The sequence below is a fragment of the Sturnira hondurensis genome, unplaced genomic scaffold, assembly GCF_014824575.4.
Source record: "Sturnira hondurensis isolate 20B ecotype Veracruz unplaced genomic scaffold, ASM1482457v3 Scaffold0004257, whole genome shotgun sequence".
NCBI classification, from domain to species: Eukaryota; Metazoa; Chordata; class Mammalia; order Chiroptera; family Phyllostomidae; genus Sturnira; species Sturnira hondurensis.
The window spans coordinates 6,479,462-6,503,784 of record NW_028076888.1 but is presented as its reverse complement, the minus strand read 5'-3'; the positions used below and the strand labels follow the sequence as shown (position 1 = coordinate 6,503,784).

The window sequence follows — 24,323 nt, the reverse complement described above, 5'->3', positions numbered from 1 at the left end:
GGCTCATCGGCCTCAGGGCCTTCGCCTGGGGGGGCCGGCAGACATCCTCCCCACGACCAGCCTTTCCAAAGTAAACCAGCCCTGGCCAGACGGTCTCCCTCGCTTTACCCCGAGTGCTACCCGAAATGATCTTAAATATTTGTTTACTTGCTCTTGGCTGTTAGATCCGTTATATCCACTGCCTGGCACATGGCAGGTGCTCACAAATACTGGTTGGATGAATGAATGAATGTCCTCGGGTTATGGTGTTCCCTCTGCTTCTGTCTAAGACGCCCCAGCTTCTGTTCCAACACAGACTTCATCATTCTTGAAGCCTCGGCTCATAGTTGGTTTGCTTGCCTTTTCCTGGAAGGCCACTCAGTTCACATTCATTCGTTCGACATTATTAATGAGGGCCTAGCTCCTTGCAAGAGACACTGACCAGCTGCTCAGCTGGTTGAGACAGTTCAGGGCGGATGCAAAGCTGGACACATGTGCTTCCATGTGGTCCGTTCTCACTGTCCCATGATTCCCTTTTGCTTATGGTTTTCATTTCCCGGTTGGACTGGAGAAAGCCAGAGATTTTGGGAAATGAGCAGAAGCCCTTCAGGCAGTCCCGGTGGGGTCTGAGTTCCACACTGGACTCGCCCTAGTTCCGAATATTTACAGGCAGCTATTAGTCATAAAAAAGCCCCAAACAGGGAGCTTGGCATAGACCCACTTAACAGGCTCCTCCTCATGAGTTACTCCTCCAAAGTGGAGGGTGGAAGGTCCTTCAGTTCCTCTTTGTCTGGGTGCATCTCTGACACCTTATTCTTCTTGGCGAAAATCTGGTTGATCTCCATGAACGTCTTGCCCTTGGTCTCAGGGATAACCAGGAATGCCCTTTAAAAAACTGCCTATTTCTCATTCTGACGGTAGTTGGGAGTGATTGATTTATTCATTTTTTAGTGTTTTTGCTTGCAAAATAAAAAGCAGGCAGCCAGTGTTAAACCATCCAGTTTGGGTCAGTGATATCCAGAAATGAGGGAACCACTCGTGAACTCTGCCTTCCAGCCGCCTGCCCGGGGGACGCTGTGTCCCTGCAGGCGGGGTGGGGCAGCGCCTCCCCAGTTACGCCCAGGCCTACGGCTGGGCCTTGCTCTGCTCCGCCTTCCCCATTTCCGACCAGCCCGCCGTCCATTCCGAATGTTCCTGGGTGCCAAGCCCTGCTCTCTGCGTGGTGGATACAGTGGTGAACAGTCCGGGTCTATAGCCCCTCCTCTTCTCCATCTCCCTCTCGGGCTGACTGCCCTGACCTTGACTGACCTTCATCACCATCCAAGGGACCTCTCATGTCTTGATGTTTCTCCGTTCTCCCAGAGTGTCATTTCTTCTCCGACCTCACTTACCTCGTAGTCAGCTTGGCCACTCTGGTCTTCCAACCTTTTCCACTACCTCATCCATCAGGAATACAATTTTGAACACAAATCTCCAGTATATGCATATTTGTTGCTTATAAGTGATACACATGTATGTGTGGTATGGTAAAAAAACACACACACACACACACTCAACCCGGACTTGGGGGGGGGGAGGGAGAAATAACGACAAGTGTAGGCTCTGGTATTTTCCCTGCCGTCACCCCAGCAGGACCCTCGGCCCTCACGTCGCTCAGACAGGCTCTCCTGAGGGGGCTGCGTCGTCAAGTCCAATGGACACTTCCTTTTCCAGCCCCAGAAAATGCCGGAACTGCAGCTGGGTCTTCTTTGGTGGCCCCCGTGCCCCTCGTTTGGTAGAGCCCCGCCCCCCCACCTGCCACTGTCTCCCCTGTGCACCAGGGCGCTCTCAGGCAGACCTGGGGCTTGAACCCAGTTGGAGATCGTTGGGAAAGGGTCTGGTCTCCTCCCAGAAAGCTGGAATGACTCCAAACTGCAGATCTGCTCAGGACACCCTAGCCCAGGGATCTCTTTCCTGTCCCCTCTCCCTCTCTGCCCCGCGTCCTCGTCACTGCCTGAACCTTGGCCAGCCCTCTCTCGCTTCAGGACATTTGCCCCTGCTGCTCCGTGGGCCAGGCCCACACCTGTGCGGGTGCCCTCCTGGCCCTCATCTGTGAAAGCGACCTCCCAACTGGGTGGGGGCAAACTGCTGCCCCCCTCCCTCTCACCCCTTCTGCTGCTCCCTTCTTCCTTCCCGCCCCCTCCTTCCACGACGTGGTTTTCCTCAGTGCTGTAGCCCCCGTGCTATTTACTTCGTCTCGGCGCTCAACCCCCTTGCACATTATTTAACTCTTCATTCTGCCCCCTTGAAAGCTGTCTCTAGTCCCCTTCAGTCGCCCCCAACACCAGATTTCCTACTTGGCGGGTGCTCCCTCAACATTCCTTTCCCACGCCACAACGTGTTCTCAGCCTCTCGAACACGCATAGGTCTTTATGCAAAGCCGCTAGCTCTGTCGCATTCTCGGGGAGCACTCCGTCCCCCTGCCTTCCTCCCCGCCTCACCTTTAGGACCCCTTGCTGTTCACTATGCACCGGAGGACAGGCAGTGGCTTCCCCAATCTTAAATTTGAAAAACTCACAACTTTGCAACCACCTTGTCTCTCAGGTCTCCCCTTCTTTCAGAAGAGATGACCCCAGGGCCTCCTCCCTTCCTGCTCTGGACAGTGGGGATTCTGGGAGAAACAGAGCTGGCCGGACCCGGGCCCTGTGGGGGCTGAGACTCCGGCCCAGCCACTGGCTCACAGAGAAGCACCAGGTCTTGGTGAGAGTGATCACGTTTGTTTTATTGAGTACACAGAGGGGACTGCATTGTCCTCTAACAATACAATTCAGGGTCAATCATTTCTGACTTGGTTAAAGTCTTTGCAGGGACCTGTTCCCCAACTTCCTAGGCATCCTCGTTTGTGACATTGCACTTGCCAAGGGTGGTGATTCTGGAGCAGGGAAGGAGTTCTGCTCTGAACACACGCCCACAGCCCCCGGAAGACCCACGGGATTGGAGAAGAGTTTGTTTCTCTGGCCAAATTTGATCCCTTCTATCTGACCACCACAGTAATGATTTCTGTCACAAGAGCTGGTGTCACAGGAGCCGCGCGATGGCAGGCTCAGCTACGGGGGAGGGCCGGCGGCTCACTGACTCGGGGTTGGTGCTGGGTCAGGCTGAGGAGAGACAGCCTGGCTTTGAGAAATGCGCAGAAGCCCTTCAGGCAGTCCCGGTGGGGCCTGCGTTCCACACTGGACTCATCCTAGTTCTGAATATTTACAGGCAGCTATTAGTCAGAAAAAAGCCCCAAGAAGGGAGCTCAGCACAGACCCACTTAACAGGCTCCTCCTCATGAGTTACTCCTCCAAAGTGGAGGGTGGAAGGTCCTTCAGTTCCTCCTTTTCTGGGTACACCTCTGACACCTTATTCTTCTTGGCGAAAATCTGGTTGATCTCCATGAACGTCTTGCCCTTGGTCTCAGGGATAACCAGGAATGTGTAGATGGTGGTGAGGATACATATCCCAGCGAAGAGGATGAAGCTGTAGGCTCCGAGGCCCTCCTGTGGGGAGGTGAGCGAGGCTCACTTTCTCGAAAGGTTTTCCCTTTACTGCTTTTCCCTTTACTACTGGAGGGTTGTGTGATCCAGGGCCCCCGGGGTCACACTTACTTGAATGAAGGGGAAGAGCAAGCCCACGGTGAAGTTGGAGATCCAGTGGACGCTGCCCCCCACCATGAAGGCAGGCGGCCGGGAGGACTGCAGGAAGATCTCCGTGATAAGCAGCGCAGGGATGGGACCTTGGGGGGCAAGAGGGACGGCTGCACTCCCTGGAGGCAGAGCAAGCCCACCAAGGGTGCTGGAGCCCCTGCCAGGTGCGAGGAGATAAGGTAGGGGCAGCAAGTCTCCAGGACTCCCTGTCCTGTGTGCAAGCAGTGTGAGAAGGCCAGAGGCAAGAGTCCAGCACAATAAGTGACATCCTATGATGTCCCTAAAGGGGGCCCGTGACCACCTGTAAGGCTCTCATGGCCAATCCCAGGACAGCATGCATCAGCCCACACAGACGGCTTGACTGTTCTCGCCCTGGCCGTGCTCTGCCCAGACCCCGCTGCAGCAGCGAGACGGGCCTTCCCTGATCCCTTCCAAGGAGCTCGAGGCAGGAGTATCTACAGCAGACAGTGCAGGGGGTGGGGAGGGCAACAGAAGCCTAGAACCGGTCCTGGAGTACGTACTGGGCCCAAGGGCATGTCCTATGACGTAGACGATGACACAGGTGATGCTGAGGTAAGGCATCCAGGATACTGTGTCCTGTGGGGGAGAAAGAGTCCGATCACACCTGGTGAAGCAGAGATGGCCCGGATGGCCTCCCAGAGGGCCAGTTCTCTGTCTGGTTCCCTCTGCAGCAGGCAGTGCCACCTGGTGCCACTGGAAGATTGGTGGGAAGTGGGCTCCTGAGGGTGGGTCTAGGGGCCGCTTGGGGTCCACCTGGGCCCCACCCCCTCACCTGCAGAACCAGAGCGACCGTCAGCACGCAGCAGGCGACGAAGCAGGTGGAGAAGCCCAGGAGGACCAGGAATCTCCTTCCCAAAAGCTCTACCACGACCACCTGAAGGGAAGAGACCCCAGAGAGGCAGGGAGGTTCAGCAGCCCCAAGACCCACCGGGCCTGCTCCTGCCTGGAGCTGCCTTCGCTGGAAGCTCCTGGCCTGTCCCACACCCTGCTTTCCGAGAGGCCCGGAGGCTGAGCAGGAAGGGACCGAGGGGTGTGTTGCTGCCTCAGCCCCGGGCTCCTTTCTCGGCCAGGACCCCCAGTCTTGAGGCGCCCTCCACCCTCGGCGGCTGCTCGGCCTTGGCCCCCAGGGCACTCACAGCGCACATGGTCATGACCACGTTGACGGCCCCCGTGCCCGCCGTCACGTACTGGATGTCGTTCTCCTTCACCCCTGAGCTCCGGTAGATCTGGTCTGCATAGTAGTAGATCTGGAAGGCAAGCCCAGAGGCTGGTGGGGCTCGCCCTGCCTCGGCCTGGGTGCTGCCCGCTGCCCCCGGCCCCTGGCTGCCCACCTACCGCGTTCACTCCCGACAGCTGCTGGCCAGCCATGAGGATGATGATGGAGATGACCTGCCACCGCAGGGACTTCAACTTGAACAGCTTTACCACGGAGATGGAGCCGGCGGCCCTCTCGGCCTCGTCCTCCTGTCGGATTTCCTCCATCTCAGCGTCCACCTCGTCCCAGCCACGCAGCCGCTGCAGAGCTAAGGGAAGGGGCCGGGGGGGTCTCTGAGGCTGGGCCGCCGCTTCCCCAGAGCAAAGACGTGACAACGTGGGCCTTGTCCCTCCTCCCACGGGACAGCCTCACCTTTCCTGGCAGCTGTCTGGTCTTTCTTCTTAGTCAGCAGGTACCTGGGGCTCTCGGGGAAGAAGGGCAGCAGCAGGAGCTGCATGACAGCCGGGATCCCGGTCACGGCGAGGAGGATGGGCCAACCTGCGAGAAGCCAGCGTGCCCCATGAATGCAGCCGCAATGCTACCGCCACAGAGGCCCCGCACCCCAGCCGAGAGTCCTGCCCACCCCCACAGCGCCCAGGTGACCACCCAGTCCCATTGCCCCGATCGGCGCTGCCACCCAGGCTCTCAGGGGGCAGGGCCTTGGTCTTTCTCATTCCCCACGTCCCCAGCCCCTAGGATGGCACCTGACGGGAACACTTACAAAACGGACAGCGACAAAGGGCCAGTGCCCACCTCCCAGGCAGATGAATGAAAAACTCCGACACCCCCAAGTGCTGGTGAGAATGTGGGCAAATGGGAAGTCTCCACACTCTCGTCGTGTGGACATGCGGAATCTTAAGAGGACAGCCTGGCAGGAGCTGGTGGTGCTGGACGCCCTCCCTGCTCTGACCCAGCAGTCTTGCTTGGGCATGTGCCCGGGCCACCAGGATGCCCGGACTAGAATGGTCAGAGCAGCCCTGATCATACAGTAGAACCCGGAGCAGTGCAGGTGCCGTGGGGGTAGAAGAACTGTGAAAATTGCGGCATGTTCACAGTGTGGAATTCTGTGCTGCCGTGCACATGAAGCAAGACACCAAGGAGCCTGTCTTGCAAATGCGGTGCTGGGTGCCGTCAGCTGCTCAGAGGGTCCCGCCGGGGAAAGCCCAGAAAGGGGGGATGAACTCTGTCCTTGTGAAAGGTGGTGAGACCACAGGGCACAGCAAGGAGGAGATGATCATTGACATAAGCACAGCGGTGCCTTTTGGGGTGGGAAGGTCACGACCACGGGGCACACCACGGGCTTCCGGGGGCTGGCTCAGCCCTAGCTCTGGACCTGGGTGGTGGTCACGCAGGTGTATGGTTTCTATCTAACTAATTGCACATTTATGTTTCATGCATTCTTCCTTCTGTAGGCTCTGTCTCAGTGAAAATATTTCCAAGAGTGAGTAGTTCCTTCTAGGAGCTATTAATGCCCTGACTCACCACCCCCTTGGGCTTGCCGTCGGGGGTGACCATGGACATCTCTGTGCTGGACGCTCGTCGGTCAGCTCTTCACGGGTTACCCTACTTCTCCATCCCAGCGATGTTGAGAGGTGGGGGCCAGGACCCACCCCATTTTGCATATGTAAACGCCGAGGCCCCAAGGGTGTAGGTCCCTTTTCCGAGAGCAGCTATTCAGGAGCAAAACTGAGATTTGAGCTCAGGCACGGTGAACCCTGGGCCCTCTGAACCACTGGTTGCACAGACTTTCAGTCAAACTGAGGTGAGGGCCGCCCGACAACCAGGGATTCACTGCTGACTCTTATTAAATAGATTCCAGCCACGGAAACGGAAACAAAATAAACAAAGAACACCCACAGTTTAGACATCACCTATTTCAAGTCACGTTTCAACCTCTGAACCTCCCCAATCCCGTAACTGCATTGCTCTACACCAAGAAAATGAGTGCTCTGCAATGTCAAGTTCAACTGCTGCCCCCCCCACCCCGCCCCGCCACTGGCTGGACTATCTCTTCCTGATCTCAGTTGTGAATCTGGGTCTCGCTAATCTTGCATCCTGTTTCATCACCTTCACAGCAAGTGTGCGCTCACCTCCCACTCGGGCCACCGCTGTCTGGCCTCTGGTCCCCACACCCACTCACCCCTACACTGAAACTCTTCTGAGACCTCGAACTACCCAATCCAGACCCCGCATTTCAGTCCTGACCCCCTGACCTTGCACTGTGACTGCCGCTCCCTCTCTGACCTGTTCTCTTTGGGCCTCCCTCCCTCCCTTGTTCTTTGACCACCTATTCTGTGCCAGGGACTGTGCTGGAGGGTCCAAGATGGATGAGGCCAGGCCCTGCCCTCTGTGACCCTGGTCATGTCAGAGTCTCAGCGAGGATGGACACCAAATGCAGCCCAACACAACATGTATGGTGCCCAGGACGAGCAAGGAAATTTCACACGTTCACACCCTCTGCCCCTGCCGGGAGCCGGGTGCCGCTCTCCACAGGGGTAGGCCCTCTCTGAGGCCCCTCCCATACACCGATGCCAGGGCCGTCGCTCTGGTCCCTGCTGCTTGTTCCCGCGCCATCACCAGAAGATGGGGACCTACCTCCTCCACCCTGGTCCCTGCTCCCTCCGGTGGGGACTAAAAGGTGGGAAAGAGCGTTGGTTAAACCTGGCTTTAAAAGGTGGTTGAGCTGTCTGGGTTTGTGTCTGAACAAGACCTTGAACATATTACCTAATCGCTCTATGCCTCAGGTTACATGTCTGCAAAATGGGTACAACACCAGTGTGTGTTTCCCATGTTGCTCAGGGGATTAATGAACTGATACAGAAGATCTGGTGCCTGGCCCTCAATGAGCACTTTATATAAACTGACTGGTGTTACTAATGCTGATTTTCCTTTCAGAGGTTCGAACCCAGAGACAGAGAAAAGGGAGGTCACGCAAACACAATGACAGTTATGAGTTACTGTGCACCTATTATATGCCAGACCCTGGGCTCTTAGGAAGGGGTGTATGGCTCTGGAGGCAGTGTCTGGGTGGTCCTGTGACTCCTCGCCTGGCCCACAGGACTGGGTGGCATGGAAGCAGACCACACGCAGCCCCCTGGTGGTGGTGCTGCCGAGAGGAGGTGCCTGGAGGCTGTCGGTGCAGAACCTGGCCTGTTGTCACCATAGCCTCGGCCTGCATGTGGACAGTCACCAGCGGGCTGAGAGAAAGCCAGGCAGCTGTGCTTCCTGCTCACTCAAAGCCACCTCACCAGTGTCCTAAGAGGGACTGAAAAATGTCAGCCACTCCATCCCCACCACCGTGTGGGGTGGGGGCCAGGTGGGGGCCCAGAAGGACAGCCAGCTGATTCCAGAGGAGGCCTGGCTCCCAGGAACGTCCAGCTGTGCAGAGGGAGGGCTGGGGGCCTGCAGGCGAGCCGAGCCTACCATCCTGGGTTGCGAGAAGGCTCCGAAGGCCGAAGATCTGGGCCACGAGGATGCCGACCGTGATGAAGAGCTGGGGCATTACGCCCAGGGCCCCCCTCAGGTTCTTGGGGGCCAGCTCCCCTAAGTACATGGGGACAACGTTGGAAGACAGACCTGGGAGGAAGGAGAAATAAAAACACGATCAGGAAACCGAGTCTGGCAGGGACAGGCCAGGCCTTTGAATAGACTCCTTCTCACTCAGCGAGCACATCTTTTGGGCAGAGTCTTTCTCAAAACTGAACCGCCGAAGTAAGCAGACGCCTCTTTTAATTCTTGGTTCTTTAACCTTTGAGGCAAGAGAACACAGTCCAACCAAAGAAGGTCAGGAACAGGTGCCTTTGTGTCCTGACTGGTGTCACCTGCGCACACCTGGCTGCAGGCCTCCCCCGCCCACTGGGTGGTCCGGCAGAAGAAATGCGGGGTGTGGTCCAGACACTCTCCGCTCTCGCTCTCTTGCTCCTTGCAGGGATCTGCCAGTGAAAGGTCAAGGTCCCCCACCCACCAGCTTCGCCTCCTGAGTCCGTGTATCACATAGTGAACTGGTGCGGAGTCCCCAAAGCTGCATTTGTCCTAAGCATCAGAAACTCTATTGTGGAACAACTGCTGGCTGGGATGCATGCAGGCTACTTCGGAGTGCCCAGTATTTAAAGGGACATGTTTTCCCATCTTACTGGCGTCGGATGCCTGTAAGAACAGGTAGGATTAATTTCACAGGCTCTGAAGTTCGGTACGTATACTATCCCATTTAATTAGCTCAGAGCCCTGTGAAAGGCTGGGAACCTCAGAGGAAGGTCAGGTGGGTCGGTGAGGCTCCGGAAGAGGCGGAGTCTGCGAGCCAAGCTCCGGCCAGAGGGAGGCGGGGAGGAGAGCGAGCTGCAGGGAGTGGAGGATGGAGCTCCTGGCAATGGGAGGAATTTGGTAATGCCGAGGAGGGAATCGAAGATCAGGTTGTCAGGCTTTGCGATTGAGCCCAAGGATGTTTCTGCATAGTGTCTGAAAAGAGACCTCGCCAGCCGTCACCACCGATTCCCCCTGATTTTTTGGAGCAAAGAGGCACCGTCTCTGGAGCAGCTCTTGGTCGTCTTGGGAGGAGGGTGCCCGTGAGCCCAGCACCCGAAAGCCTGGGGAGGGCTCCCTGGTCACCGCTCAGGCCCTGGTGGCCGAGTCCTAAGGCCAGGGCCTTCCGACCCCGACGAAGATGGGTGCTGAAGAGTGAGACATCCGGCAGCTTGTGAAGAGGCAGGACTCCCTTCCTGTGGGTCTCTATTTTGTCTTGAAAATGACTGGACAGGGTGACCCCCTCCAACCTGGGCTGGAACCAGGGTCAGAGAAAGTGGCCTTTGAAGTTCCCAATCCCCCAGGCAAAGCACCGGGCTTCTGGCTGAGCACCTGCTGAGGAGCAGCGGGCCCCCGGGAGCCCCTGGAAGCCCTCGAGGTGTTTCCCTCTCACCGCGGTGGTCAGAGCAGCTGTTTGCTGCCTTTGTCCGGTGGCTAAGGAGCTTGGTTTCACACTTTTCTGACTTTCTCAGGAGGTTGGGAAAGGATTCACCACAGACAACTGATGCCTCTGCTGTGTCCTCCAGGCATGGTCTGAGGGCCCAGGGGTCTCCTGACACCTCCCCAGGGGGTCTGCGAGATCAAAACGAACTTCTAGGACAGTCCTGAGATACTTCCTGCAACCCCCCACCCCCACCCCACCATTCTTTCATCAGCACATTAAGTTCCCATAAGCGCGGTGTTCCAGGGGCCACACCACATGCCCGCGGTATCGGAACCAGCAGGACACAGGAGCAGGTTTGAGAACTGGCTGCCCTTTGTGAAGCCAGACATGAAAGAACTGTAAAACTGTAAAGCAACACCCACCTTTCTCGCAGAATTTTTGCTTTAGAAAATACAGTTATTTTCATAAAGACATATAATGGACTTATTACTACGGTTTAAATTTTTCTTAATTTCTTAATCCTAGGGAGGATGGGGAGAGAGGAAACACTGATTTATGGTTCCATGAATTCCTGCATTCATTGGCTGCTTCTTTTTTTTTTTAAAGATTTTATTTATTTATCTTTAGAGAGGAAGGGAAGGAGAGAAATATCAATGTACGGTTGCCTCCCATGTGTTCCCTGCTGAGAACTGGCCTGCAACCCGGGCATGTACCCTGACTGGGAATCGAACCGTGATTGTGTGGTTCACAGGCCCGCGCTCAATCCACTGAGCTACACCCATTGGCTGCTTCTTGTAGGTGCCCCGACTGGGGATTCAACCCACAACTTTAGCTTATTAGGACGATACTTGAACCAACTGAGCTACTTGGCCAGGGCTTATTACTGCTATTTTTAAATAAATTAATATATTTCTCTGTTGCAATTCCCAATAGGGTGAATACTGACCAAGAGAACCCACATGAGTGAGAGCTCCTGGGAGCCCTTAAACATTTTAAGAGCAAAGGGGCCCTGAGGCCCAAGAGGTTGAGAGCCACTGACAATAAAGGAATGAAAATTTCAGAGCCAAGGCTAGGATTTTTAGCCGGGCTCTGTTACCCCCTGGAGCTGAAGGCTTCCCTGGGAGACCCGACTCTGGATGTTCAATGGGAGGGTGACTGCCCCTGGGCCCTGCTGATGGCTTCTAGGACTCATCTATGGCTCGTAAAGTGGGTGGGCAGGGCCAGGTCACCTCGGGGCCCAGGCCAGGACGGCAGGGGCCTGTCCTGCTGCCCTCTGGGAAGGCCAGTCACAAGTGAGGTTTGCCAGGCAGTCGTTGTTCTGGCCCTGGGATGATCTCGTCTCTTTTCTGGCATCTTCTTCTCCTCTGCTTCTCCCCAGCCCCACAGGTCCTCGTTACTTCCCCCAACACCGGCCTCCCGCCCGTCTCCTCAGCGGTCAGCTCCCTCAGCCCAGAAGTCTGCTCACATCTGGCGAAATCGGCTGTGTGTCCCTATCCCCATGTTTGGAAGGAGAACTGAGTTATTTGGCAATGCCAGGGTCACGTGGAACAGGCAAGTGAGGTGCCCGGGTGGTAGCGTTTCCAGAGCACACACCCTTGGGTGCCCACTGGCAGGTGCTCATCCCCAGGAATGACACCCCCTAACTACACCTAGGCACCTCGCCCACCTTGAGCAGCCTGGCAAAACGTGCCCACAAACGAACATGAACTTGAGGGAAGGCCATGGCCAGGCTTCCCCAGCTCTCTTCAGTCGGAAGCAACTGTCTGGGGGGGTTTTCTGAGGGGCATGAGGATGAAGAACAGCCTGGGGCAGCCCAGCTCTCTGTCAGGTTTGCCAGTCAGCTCCAGGGTTCGCCAGGGGAGAGACCTCGGGCGTGAGGAGCTCGCGTGGCTCAGCAGGTGCACATGGAGGGACTAGGGGAAGCGGAGCCCCGAGCGGCCCTTGCCTTTAAATGCCCCCACGAACGTTGAGAGGTTGCTATCATTAACTCCTTCCTGTTAGAGGGACCCGCCTGTTAGGTTGCTTCCCAAGCTTTTTGGACCACGACCCACACAGTAAAAGCTACAGAAGCACATTTCACATTGCAACGCACGTCTCACACACACACACAGATGAGTAACCGAAACCAAAGTTTCCAAAGACAATCCTTCCCTTTAGTACCTGTGGCGCAATCGACTCTATTTTATGAAAGAAAATGCTCTCACTGAGTAGTCACCACCACCCACTGTCCAGTCCCGACCTGCTGTTTGGAAAACATGGAGATAAGGGACTGGACCGGAAGGACCACCCACTGCCCCCCAAAACCGAGACTCTGTACTGCAGTCTTTCAGAGAGCAGCTGTCTTCACAGGAGACATTGCAGGAAGACCTGCCCACTGTCTGTGCCAGAGACAGACGCAGGGGCTTGAGTGTCACTCGAGATGACAGCTGAGGGACAGCCTGAGCATCTGTGCCTCCGAGACCCCGGCCTGGGTCGGACCTCGGCGCCGTCCTCCCTCCCCACGTCTGTTCTCCACCCCAGCACGGCACAGCGTCTCTCACCTGCACATATGCCCACCAGAAGTCTGGACACGATTATCATCTCAAAGGACTTGGCAACTTCACTGCATCCCATTAAAACGGCGGGCACGATGGAGAAGACATTGTTCAGCAGCAAGGTCCCCTTCCTGCAGGACAAAACATCAGCCGGCTTGGTCTAAGGATCCACGTGTCCCTGTAACGAAAGCTCACCTAGGGTCCACTCAGTGACAGCAGCGTGCAGTGTCCAGGGCACAGTACAAGTCTGCTGCGGCCACAAGCTGACAGGCTTTGGGTGTGACCTGCAAACCCAGCCTGGGTGAGATCATTAGAAGAAAGTGTGGGTGACCTCACGCATCAACACAGACGCAAAAGTCCTCGATGAAACAGCAGCAGGTGGAATTCTACAGCTCGTATAAAGATCTTTCAATGTGAAAAGCACCATATTAAAGATTATACTGCGGGAAAATATAAGATCATCGATTGAAGCTACAAAAGAAGTCAATAAAATTGTGATTAAAAAAAAAACAAGCTTAACGAACTATACAGAGAACTTATGGAGGCTGATGAAGGTGGTATCCCCTAAACCCTGAGATAAACCCAAAGCAAGGCCAAGCAGAATCTTTTTCTCAGGGGTTTTGATAAACCGATGTCAAAATTAACACAGAAGCATAAAAGAACATAAATAAGATAAATGTAAAACAATCGACTTTTCACATGGAAAACAATGAGCTTTTTCTCATCTCCCACCGTAGACAAAGTAGAATTCCAGATCTATCTGGGAAAAGCAAAATTGTTAAATTATTTCCTAAATTACAGACTACTATGCTTATGACTTCCGGAAGGAGGAAGGCTGTCTGATGACACACAAAAAGCAAAAACTGGAAGTTAGAGTTAAAACTGACCCCTGGAACAATACACATGCGACAGAAGAAAGATACCGTTATATGTGTGATTGAAAAATAAGCGAAGACGGAGATGTTTGCCTGCTGCCCCCGAGGACAGCAGGGTGCTGACTGGCACGCGCTCCCCCAGGTGGAATTTCCTCCCCGCTGTGAGGCCTCTCTGTTGTTACAGGGTCTCTGGGAGCCCAGCCTCCTGCCTCATTTCCTGTTGGGGCTTTCGTAAGGATGAGAGGAATGAACAACCCCACAAGCGTGCAGGATAGAGCCCGGCACGTGGGAACCATCCACAAAGGTCCTGCTGCTGCTGCTGCTGCCGCCTCTGAAGCTGTGTTTTGTCGTTGTTGCTGCGCCAAAGCCAAGTTCTCGCCTCTTTCCCCACCTTCGGAAGAGTCCAACACCCGATGACAGGGCCAGGAGGCCAGTCCCAGAGCAGGCCATACTGGGGTGTCTGCCTCCTAAACCAACACAGACTAACTTCTTGGTTCTCTCACCTGGAGACTAAGTCGTGTGCAAAACTTGGTCCAGGTTAAATTCCCGTGAAACTTCCAAAATGGCTGGGGTTATCAGGCACTGCCCTGCGACGCCCTAGGGTCCCAGGGGGACTCTCACTGTGAGCTCAGTGAACGTCAAGGGCAGAGCTTATACCTGTGCCCTTAATTCTAGAAGCACTGGACACTCTCTGTTTGATTCCCAAAAAGGTCCTTAAGTCATCCCACTCCCCCAGGTCAATTCTGTGGGTGTGAGAGACCAGGCTCGTTATAAACAGCATTCAGGAGCCCCTCTCCTTGCCCTGACTGCTCCATGGGTTGGACGTTGTCCCGCAAAGCAAAAGGTTACCAGTTCGATTCCCTGTCAGGGCACTTGCCTGGATTAGGGGCCAGGTCCCTGGTCGAGGGTGTGTGAGAGGCAACCGATTGGTGTTTCTCACATTGACGATTCTCTCTTTCTCCCTTCCTTCCCCTCTCTCTAAAATACATAAATAAATAACCCTAAAAAAATAGAGCCCCTCCCTTCAACCTGAGACTGGGAACATGTAACCCCTGGTTTGGGGTCCAAGCTTCCAAAGTCCTCCTGTGAAGGTGGTATCGTGGGCCAGGCCGGCCACAGCCCCAGTCAGACCTGCAGGCCCCTTCCCCTTGAGTGAAGAATTTGTGGTTCGGCCCACAAGTGGAGCAAACAGTGTCTTGTTCAACTGTCTGCACGGGAATGTGATAAGTGTGATTTAATTGTTTATGGTTTTCTTAACGATTTGTAAGTGCTGATCTTTGAAGCACTCTGTTGTTTCCATATTCACCCCAGGGTCTGGGACCTGCCACCTACATTTCCAGCCCAAAGGCCTAGCCTAGGTGCCTGAACCCTTGGTCAGTTTCTGGTCTTAAGACCACATTAGAAAATAATTCATGTTGGCAGTATTGCCTAGTGTTACGATAAAAATTTCTGCTTCCGGCCTATGTTTTAAACTCTGACGGGGTCTAGATGGGGTCTAGACGGGGTCTAGAATTTGCAGAGTCGAAAATTCACTTTCCCTTACCTGCCAAGTTTGTTCACCAAGGGTCCGACCATGAGGGACCCAATGAGGCCTCCAAAGGGGAACATGGACACAGAAATGGACCAGAGAAGGGTCAAGGAAAAGTCGCTCAGGTATTCACTGTTTCTGTCGTAGTAGGTTGCATTATAAAATTCTTTCATGAGCTGGAGAACAGAGCAAAACAGAACACCAAAATAACATGACCTGGTTTTGAAGAGAGAGCAGCGTGCGTGGTCAGCCCACCATGGGACAGCCTGGCCGCACAGATACCCACATGGAGTGGAAGAAAGTGGTATTGGTGGCAATCAGCAGGGGGCGCCCTGGGGAGGGCCGTGAGGCCTCTGGTAGGCAACCCGTCGGGACGTTTAGAACACCAGAGGGGACTGACCCCCATCTTCCCAACTGTGGGGTGACCCCTCCCCCTGGGTACCTCTATACATTGCAAGATGGTAAAAGACTGGGGACTGCTCTCTGTGTGTCTGGCCAGAACCTGGTTCATCCCCGTGGCCCTGCGCCTGCCAGCACCCTGGGGCCCGTTCTGTGTCTCGTGGGTGTTCCTGTCCCTTTGCTCGAGGACCCATCGTGTGCCCTCCATGTGCGCCGTCCCACCCTGCCGGCCGGCCACCCTTGGGCCCCGGCTGCTCCAAACCCATCCCCCCGTTTCCTGGGGACTGAGCCTCACTCACCACAGTGACCTACCTCAGAAGGGGAGTTGACAGAGGCCACATTGTACCCGTACTGGAAGGAGGAGCCAAAGGCAGCGATCAGCGCAGCCAGGGCAAGCACGAGGGTCAGCCTCTGCGGGGAGAGAGGCCACGGCTTAGTCAGGAGGCAGAGGGTCTCGCTCACAGCACCGTCTCATGGAAGACGGCATGGAACCTAGACCTTCGTGGGCTCCCTGTCTCGCAACCCGCTCTCTACCCCCTGGGGTGAGGACAGGCCTTCTCAGAGGCAGCACTGGGAAGGGTAATTCTGTCATGGAGGCTGGGGGGGGGGTCCTGTAAGCATTGTAGGAATACCCCTGCCCTACCTGTGACAACCCAAACGTCTCCAGACGTTGCTCAATGTCCCCCACCTTCCTAAGAAGGAGGTGTCCCCCAGTGTTGAGAACCCCTTGTTGGAAAGACACAGGCGAACCTACTCTAACACCCCATCGGGTGTCTGTCTTGTTCCGGCTGGGCTCGCTTGCCGACTGCTGTGAGTGCTTGCGGGCACCGCCCGAAACACAGACACCCTTCAACATCAAAGAGGGAGAATGCAAACCATCTGAATGACTTCAGGCCACTGATTGACTCCCTAGCCGCAGACTCCCACTGGGACAGGCAGAAGGCGCAGTGAGAAACTGTTTAAGTACAGGCTTCTGGGGACCCTAAACCGCACACATCCTGTGATAATATTCCTCTCCTTCCTTGGACATGTCAGGAAAAGGAGCATTCGCTTAAGACAGTCCCCTCCTGACAAGCGGGAGAAAAACACAAGTGGAAATAGTTTTGCTTTTGGAATCTACAGATCTCATTTTGAATGTGCCCACTGCCATCTTCTAGCTTAATTTCTATGATCTTCGGTTTCTTCCTCTTTAAAATCAGGGGCCCTGGCTGGTGTGGCTCAGTGGCCTGAGTGCGGGCCTGAGAACCAAAAGATCTCGAGTTCAATTCCTAGTCAGGGCACATGCCTGGGTAACAGGCCAGGTCACCAGCTGGGGGCGTGCAAGAGGCAACCAATCGATGATGCGCAACCAATCTATGTATCTCTTGCACACTGATGTTTCTCTCCCTCTCTTTCTCCCTCCCTTTTCCTCTCTTTAAGCATAAATAAATAAATTAAATATTTAAGATGGGGGTGGTAACAACCCCCAGAGACATTGTAGCCTCCAGCTGTAGAGAGAACCCCCTGACTGGGCTGGGCCTGGACCCGAGGGTTGGAACCCACCATTCTGGCACCTTCATTCACGTACACCCTGCCACGTGGGGCACGTGCCCCCCCCCCACGAGGGCAAGCTGGGGTGCTCCTGTCTTCCCGTGGGCAGTGTCCCGTCTAAAGAGGACCACTTGAGAGAAGCAAGGAGTGGGACAGGCAGAGGAACGGGTCACTCCTGCTCTGTCGTGATGCCGAGAGGACAGAGGAGTTCGTCAGCCTCCGCAGGGCAGGAGCAGACCCACGTGAGGAGACCCTGGCTCCCCCGGCCGCCAGATGGTTCACGGTGGGTTAACCCAACAGGAAGCTCTGGTGAGGAAGAAGCAGCGGTGGGCCCTGGCATCCAGTCCTCAGCCCTCACCGCCCTCTGGGACCAGTGTGGCGAGAGCACAAAAGAGTCGGGGTGCAGGTGTCGGTGCCCAGGAGGGAAGGCGGGGCCCAGGGTGGCAGCCACACCGCTCTGTGTTTTCTGAAGGCAGGAGGCACGTCTGCACACACCCACACGCACCCCACCCGAGGTGTAGCATGGGTGGGGGCACTTCTCCCTCACAGGGGTGGTTGAAATCACTAAGGCGGGCAACAATAAGTGTTGACAAAGTGTGGACCAAATGGGAACCCCCAGACACTTCCTGGTAGCAGAGTAAGACGAGGCAGCTGCTCTGGGAAGGTCTGGCAGGTCCTCCCAAAACTAAATGTAGTGCCAACACGTGACTCAGCCATTCCGCTCCTGGGCATGCACCCAGAAGACACGAAAACACGTTCGCGCACATTTGAACATGCATGTCATAGCAGCATTACTCATAGGAGCCCAAAGTGGGGACAACCCACATGGCCAGGAGCCGACAAACAGCAGAACAAACGCGGCCTGTCCATCCCAGGGAGCATTGCTTGGCCATGAAAAGGGATGAACCGCTGAGCAGCGCTACAAAGCGGACGAGCCTGGAGAACACAGTCGGGGACAGAGGCTGGTCCGCAGACGGCGCCTGCTGTCTGATCTGCCTGCGGGAACGGCTCGGAGTGGGCGAACCAGACAGAGAGGGCAGGACGGTGGTCGCCTACGGTCGGGGGAGAAGAGGAGGGCCTGGGGGGAGCAGGAAGCGACTAAAAGTGAGGACAGATTTTGGAGGGGCGATAAAAATGTTCTGAACTTGACTGTGGTGGTGGTGGTGCCTTTCTGTGCATACACACTGAATCGCACACTCAAAACAATGAATTTTATGTTGTGGTCTCAATAAAGGTACAGCATAAAAAAAGGCATGTAAAAGAAAGCCAGGGTGAAGCTTTCTTTTTTCGTGTCTCTTTTTTCTATCCCTTCTTACGCTTTTTGGATTTGGGAGAAACCAGGAGCCACATCCCTCCTGCCCACGGTGAAGAGGCTCCCTGTCTCGCCAGCGCTGAGGGCACCGGGACCCTGGTGAAGCAGCCATCCTCAGGGCTGCACCCCGACCCCACAGGGTGAGGGCGAGGCCCCCGGGGTGGGGGCGGGGGTAAGCCCTGTCTGCACGGGCTCCTTCGGGAATTCGTTTCCACCACCATAGAGACACTCTCGGTCACGACTTCTCCTTGTCAGGCATTTCTAGGCAGGGTGCAGATATCCCTCCCTGGAGGAGTGAGTTTTATCTACACTTCAGCACGCTCTGGGACCCCAAGTTTTACAAACAGACATTGACGCCTAAGTGGAGAGTGGGGAGAGGAGAGAGACATCACATCTCAGGGCTGGGGGTGCCCTGTCTTGTCGCTGCGGGCGGGGGTGGGGGTAGGCTGCGGCCTGCTGCCCCTGGGTGGCCTGGGGCCAGTGACCGAACTTCTCGGTGTCTTGGTCCCTTCGCCTGGAAAATGGGTACGATAACACTACCTTCCTCACAGGACGGATGTGAAGAAGAAATGAGTTCGTGCCCCGGCGGGTGTGGCTCCGTCGGTTGGAGTGTCACCCGGTACACCCCAAAGTCCCGGGTTCAATTCCCAGTCACAGCACCTGCCTAGGTTGTGGGTTCAATCCCCCACTGGGGCACGTGTGGGAGGCAAACAATTGATGCCTCTCTCTCACTTCCACATTTCTCTTCCCCCCTCTCTCCCCCTCGCTTCTCCCCTCTCTCTCTAAAATCAATAAGCATGTCTTCAGGTGAGGATTAAAAAAAAGAAGAAGACGTGAGTTCTTATACAGGGGTGGGCAAAAGTAGGTTTACAGTTGCTCACCTGGAGAAAGACACGCAAGTTATGATCATTACGGTCGATTTATTAAGTCAGAAGGACGTCACAGTGGTGTCATGCCCTTAGGCTCGGGCTGGCGCGCGCTCAGATGGCCAGCCTCCCTTGTTTACACACTCTCGTGGTCCACTCGATACACTCAAGCACACTTTGGCACAGAGTTCTTTACTGTCACCAATAAAACCATGGCTGCCATCCCTGTGTGTAAAACTCAGGGACAGCCACGCCCGGCCTGGGGGACACAGAGGCAAAGGTACTTGCTCTACGACACCGAACTAGTGGGTGGCAGGGGTGCACCACAAAACAACATGCACTTTCATTTCCAAAGCATTATGACATTTTTATTCTAATCCATTTTATTTTTTTCTTTTAGGCCAAGAGTCTCTTTTCTGGAAGAAAGGTCTCAATGCGTACTGGGCAGATTCTTTTCTCTCTACATGTGAGGGACCCACAGGCCACTGAGGCGAGGGTCACACGGTCCCCAGGGGGCACAGAGCCAGGCGCCACCCCCTGCTGGAGCAGCCCCAGGCAGCTCAGCCCTGCTCCCCGCAGCCTTTGCCAGTCCTTCCTCTCCTCCTTGGCTCCCAGATCTGCCCCCAGCTTCGCTTAATGATTTGCAGACTCTTACAGTCTGTCACCAGTGGGACAGTTTTGTTTGATGTCTGCTAGGAAGCCGAGGGGCAAGTCTGCCCCCAGGACTGCCCCCAGGCAGGACTGCCCCCAAGTCTGCCCCCAGGACACCCCAGGGGAAGCCTGCACTGGGCTGGGTGCTGGAAGCTCCCTTCCCTGGAGAATGCAGGGGGCAGGCAGCTGTCATCGGCCCCTACCTTTTGCAAGTGCCCATTTTAAACATTTCTTTTAAAAAATGGACTGCTCATGTTCAGGTACCACCATGTGGGGGCGTTGTCATTTTTCTGCAGTCACCTCGAGGCACAGATGGAGGGGCATTGCTGTTTGAAGANGGCACAGAGCCAGGCGCCACCCCCTGCTGGAGCAGCCCCAGGCAGCTCAGCCCTGCTCCCCGCAGCCTTTGCCAGTCCTTCCTCTCCTCCTTGGCTCCCAGATCTGCCCCCAGCTTCGCTTAATGATTTGCAGACTCTTACAGTCTGTCACCAGTGGGACAGTTTTGTTTGATGTCTGCTAGGAAGCCGAGGGGCAAGTCTGCCCCCAGGACTGCCCCCAGGCAGGACTGCCCCCAAGTCTGCCCCTAGGACACCCCAAGGGAAGCCTGCACTGGGCTGGGTGCTGGAAGCTCCCTTCCCTGGAGAATGCAGGGGGCAGGCAGCTGTCATCGGCCCCTACCTTTTGCAAGTGTCCATTTTAAACATTTCTTTTAAAAAATGGACTGCTCATGTTCAGGTACCACCATGTGGGGGCGTTGTCATTTTTCTGCAGTCACCTCGAGGCACAGATGGAGGGGCATTGCTGTTTGAAGAGGGGGCACTGACCAGATCAGGACCCGCCCAGACCGCACTCCCACCAAGCCCCTAAATTCATGTTACCTCCCAGGCCCTTTTCTATACAACAGAGGGTCTAGTACTGGACCTGACTACCACTGCCTTAGTAGCTGCAAAAAGCAAAGGCGATGACCAGGTGCGGCGCTCAGTCACCCTGGAGCAGTGAAGAGCGCCACTGGCCGCCAGGGCAACCCACAGGCCAGCCCCACAGCAAAGAGTCACCCGGCCCAAACACTGAGAGTGCCCACTCTGAAGGATGCTCAGAAAGACCGACCACTTGTGGGGGATTCACCACCTGGCACGTAACTGACATGCATGATCTCATTTCATTGTTCCAGCAGCCCTATGAGATGGCATGGTTATTATACCCATTTTATGGATGAGAAAGCTGAGGCACAGAGCAGTTAAATACCTTGCCCAAGTCCCCACATATAGAACTGGATGGAGCAGGGATGAATTCCAGGTACCTCCACCTCCCAGACCTGCTCTTAATCTATGAGCCACGGAACATGTTCCAAATGTGCCTACGGCAAAGGTCTCACGCCCGTGACTGAATGAATAATGGTTTGCACAGATGTGTACCTCTCCTCCCATCCATATAAACAGATGCTGTTGCGATGAATAAAACACAAACTGCTGAAAAGTGTTAATATATTCATATTATCTTTCTGTCTTTATGCATTTTCCTCAATCAAGGGACTCTAAAGGTGTATCAGCAGGTCCAGAAACATCTTTTGTCTCCGAAAAGAGTAAATCTCATCCTCTAGAAGGTGGGGAACCTCTGCTACAGACTCGAATGACATCCAAATCTCGCAGCATCTTTTCTGAGTCTAAAGTCTTGCTGGCTGAGTTGCGTTACTCACTGAAAAGGTTAATTCAAAAAGTCTGAAGCCAGAGTCAAAACGAAGGGGGGAAAAGCCCACCTCCTGAGCAATGTCTAAGGATTCGGCTGCTGGCTTGGGAACCGCACCTCAGGTCCTTTCAGTGAAGGCAGTGGGGACTAGCAACCCCTCCAGTCCCTTCGGTTCGATTACGGGCACTGGTAGGGGCAAATGTGTCTAAGTGCCTGCTCTCTCTAGTCCCTGCCAGCATCCAGCTGCTGGGCGAACTGTGAGGGGCAGGCCACCCGAGACGGGAGCTCCGGGGAAGTCCCCCTCGCAACGCTGCGCAGGCTCAGAGTGGGCTGCTCCCCGCCCCTCCCCGGGACCCCACTTACCCCTTCCTTCTTGGTCTCAGGCTGTTGCTCCATCCTTGCTCTGGAAAGATGTGCCGCTCACTTCCTCTCAGCCAAAATAACAAAGGCACTGAATGGAGACAGAAGATATCCGGCCTGCACTTTGGCCCTGCTGAGTAAAGGCCAATAGCATTTTTATAGCCAGTCTAAGGAGGAGTAACCCTTTCAGGCACCCAGAGATCTGTCATTCTTTCACTTCTTCTAAATGTCCGTCTGGGGTTCAGCTCGGCAGGTGGCCCCCCCGAGCCCCCGCCCAGGCCGCCCAGGCCGCCCAGACCGCAGGCCCAGGCCCCTCCTGACCCGCACGGCCTGTGCTATTTCCTCACTGCAGAAGCCTCAGCAGTCAGGCCCTTGCTGGGTGACGGGAGGGGTTATTTCTGTCACAAACACATGGAAAATAACAGCTGCCACACAGGGTAATATGGGGGCAAGAGAGGGTCACTAGGAAGTGGCGCCTGTAGGAAGCCTGTAGCCAAGTCTCTCTACAGGACACTCAGCTTTTGCCCAAATGAGCACACAGCACGTCCTTGATGAAATTCTTATTTTCCTTTTTAAGGAACTCACAGTGGCCTAGAGCTAGCATTTTCTGTACAGTCATCACTATTGAAAAAGCAGTTGATCCGTCAAATTTCTTTTTCTGCAGGGAAAGGAGAGTGAGTCACAGCCTCTGGCCTACGTGCGGCTCTGCATGGCCAGGCCCCCGCCACATACCCCATGGGCATGTGTCTGGCTGCCTCGGGACCTGCTAGGCTGAAAATCCAGAGCAAAGTTCCCCAAGGCCTGCAGACTTTCATCTTCGTGAAACATACTCCCTGTCTTATTTACTGAGGCACAAATCCAGCTAATTTAGCCATTTCTTCCCCTCCTTCTCCTTGAAATGAACAGTTACCATATTTTGCTGTGTGTAATGCACACTCTTTTTGCCCACAGTTTTGAGGGGAAAACTAGGGCGCACAAAAAAGTCTGGGGTGCGCCTTATGCACGACCAGATACGGGACCTGGGAGTCAGGCACTGTTCCTGGCTTCAGCAGCAAAGTCGGGAACTGTGAGCAGATTCCTCTGCATGGGGGACTGTGAAGAGGGTGACATGTCATAGGCTGTGCGTGTTGGGGGGCAGGGAGGGGATCCCTGTGTCCCTATTCAAAAGGAGGACCCACCAGCAAAAACAAAACAATGATTTTCAACTAAAGTCTGGCCAGGCTTTAGTGGTGCCCCATTATTTCAAAGTTATGAAAAACCCTCCAAAGGAAATGCACTTTAGTTGGGAGGGTCCACCACTGGGGAGGGAAGAGAAGGGGACACAGGTGATGCAAACCAAAATACATGTCAGAAGTTTGCAAAAGTCAGGCCCGGAGGAAATCAGAAGACCCAGCTCTTGGCCGGGATCTTCCACCTCCTTCCCTGCGCACCTTCGGACCAGCGGGGAACCAAACGCCGAGGGCTGAGGGCAGACGCAGACACTTCCCACCCCTGCCTCGACTTCCCCAGCTGGAAACCAACCCCACAGGGGACTGTAGGGAGGCGAGGGCCGCAGTACCTGGCTTCTGCCGGTCAGCGCAGGCTTGGCTGTGTCGTCACCAACGCCTCAAGGGCGGTGGGGAAGCCCGCGAGGCGGGGAGAGCACAGCGTGGGAGGCGGGGCCGGGTGAAGGCCGATGGGCAGGTGATAGTGCGCCGGGTGGGAGCTGAGCTCATCCTCCCCGGGGCCTGTCCGAGGGCTCCTTTTGGCCCCAGGGCGCCATTAGGCCTGGCCAGGTCTGTAGGCCCTGGGAGCACCGGGGGTCTCCAGAGAGACCTGGAATTGTCGTGAATGGGCCCAGAGGCTTGGGGACTTCCCCTAGGAGGTCCCCTGTGTCTCCTGCCATGCCCTTCCCAGCCCCGGACACAGCAGGCTCCGGTACCCGCACAGCCATCGGGAAGGTCAGGCCATTCTTTGGCTTAAACTCACTGGGGGGCGGGCCCGGGGGGCGGGGCCCGATGCTCGGAGGCGGGGACTGTTTCTACCAGACCATTCGGGCCGCTGCCTCAAGCGGGTCTGCGGTGTGTGGTCCAGGTTCGCTCCCTGCCAGTGGTCTTTTCGATTTTCCGAACTTGCACGTTTATTACCCACCAGAGCTGAACACTGTGTCCCGCCTCCTGGGTCTCGCCCTCCTCCCCCAGCCCTGTCTCCATCCAGTCTGGCCTGGAAGGGAACCTGCCAACTAAGCCTATTTTTGTCTTGGGGCTTCAAACGACAGTGATAAACGACAGGGATTAGTCCAGGGACTGTTTGTCTCTTTGCAGATAGCAGGCCCGGGCGAGTCACTGGGACGCGAATCAAAATTTCCAAGAAGCGATGTGTGTTTTGAAGCTGCCCCGCACACGGTAGAAGTACCTTCCGAGCCCAGGGAAAGTGGGGGGTCACGCCCGGTACAGGCTTGCCGTCCTGGCTGTCCTGTCCAGCCTTCCCCACTTGGATCCATTACAGGGAAGCCACACCCTGCAGGGAGGAAAGGGCCCAGGGTCTGGGCCCCGTGTCCCTCTCCCTCCGGGCGCCATGAGTGAGACCCTCCAACCCCTCGGGGTGGAGCCAGAACTGGCGCTCACCAAGGACCCCCACACGAGGGCTTGGGTCCCAGCTCTCCATTCCCAAGTGGTTTTCACTGTGTATTACTGGTAATGGTTCTGTTCTAAAATGTAAACACGCCAGCACGCAGTGTGAGAGGAACTGTCGGAGTCTGAAAACAGTGCGGGTTC

General features: G+C 55.5%; 1 protein-coding gene across 3 annotated transcripts; it reads right to left on the bottom strand.

Moving 5' to 3' along the window:
* Nucleotides 1–692: 692 nt before the first annotated feature.
* Nucleotides 693–23,252, bottom strand: SLC2A5 (solute carrier family 2 member 5). 3 transcript variants are annotated; one of them, XM_037045315.1, is made up of 13 exons: nucleotides 21,571–21,882; nucleotides 15,475–15,573; nucleotides 14,779–14,939; nucleotides 12,367–12,491; nucleotides 8,347–8,499; nucleotides 5,296–5,421; nucleotides 5,004–5,191; nucleotides 4,805–4,915; nucleotides 4,441–4,542; nucleotides 4,169–4,244; nucleotides 3,609–3,736; nucleotides 3,429–3,500; nucleotides 693–854 (listed from the first exon to the last, which is right to left on the bottom strand). In XM_037045315.1, the coding sequence occupies exons 1-13, from the start codon at nucleotides 21,601–21,603 to the stop codon at nucleotides 723–725; spliced, it is 1,506 nt and encodes a 501-aa protein (XP_036901210.1). In that variant the 5' UTR covers nucleotides 21,604–21,882; the 3' UTR covers nucleotides 693–722. The 3 variants fall into 3 exon arrangements, with proteins under 3 accessions (XP_036901210.1, XP_036901209.1, XP_036901207.1); XM_037045314.1 differs by lacking the exon at nucleotides 693–854 and adding an exon at nucleotides 23,126–23,252 and having other exon boundaries at nucleotides 2,716–3,500; nucleotides 21,571–21,700; XM_037045312.1 differs by lacking the exon at nucleotides 693–854 and having other exon boundaries at nucleotides 2,716–3,500.
* Between the last annotated feature and the right edge of the window lie 1,071 nt (nucleotides 23,253–24,323).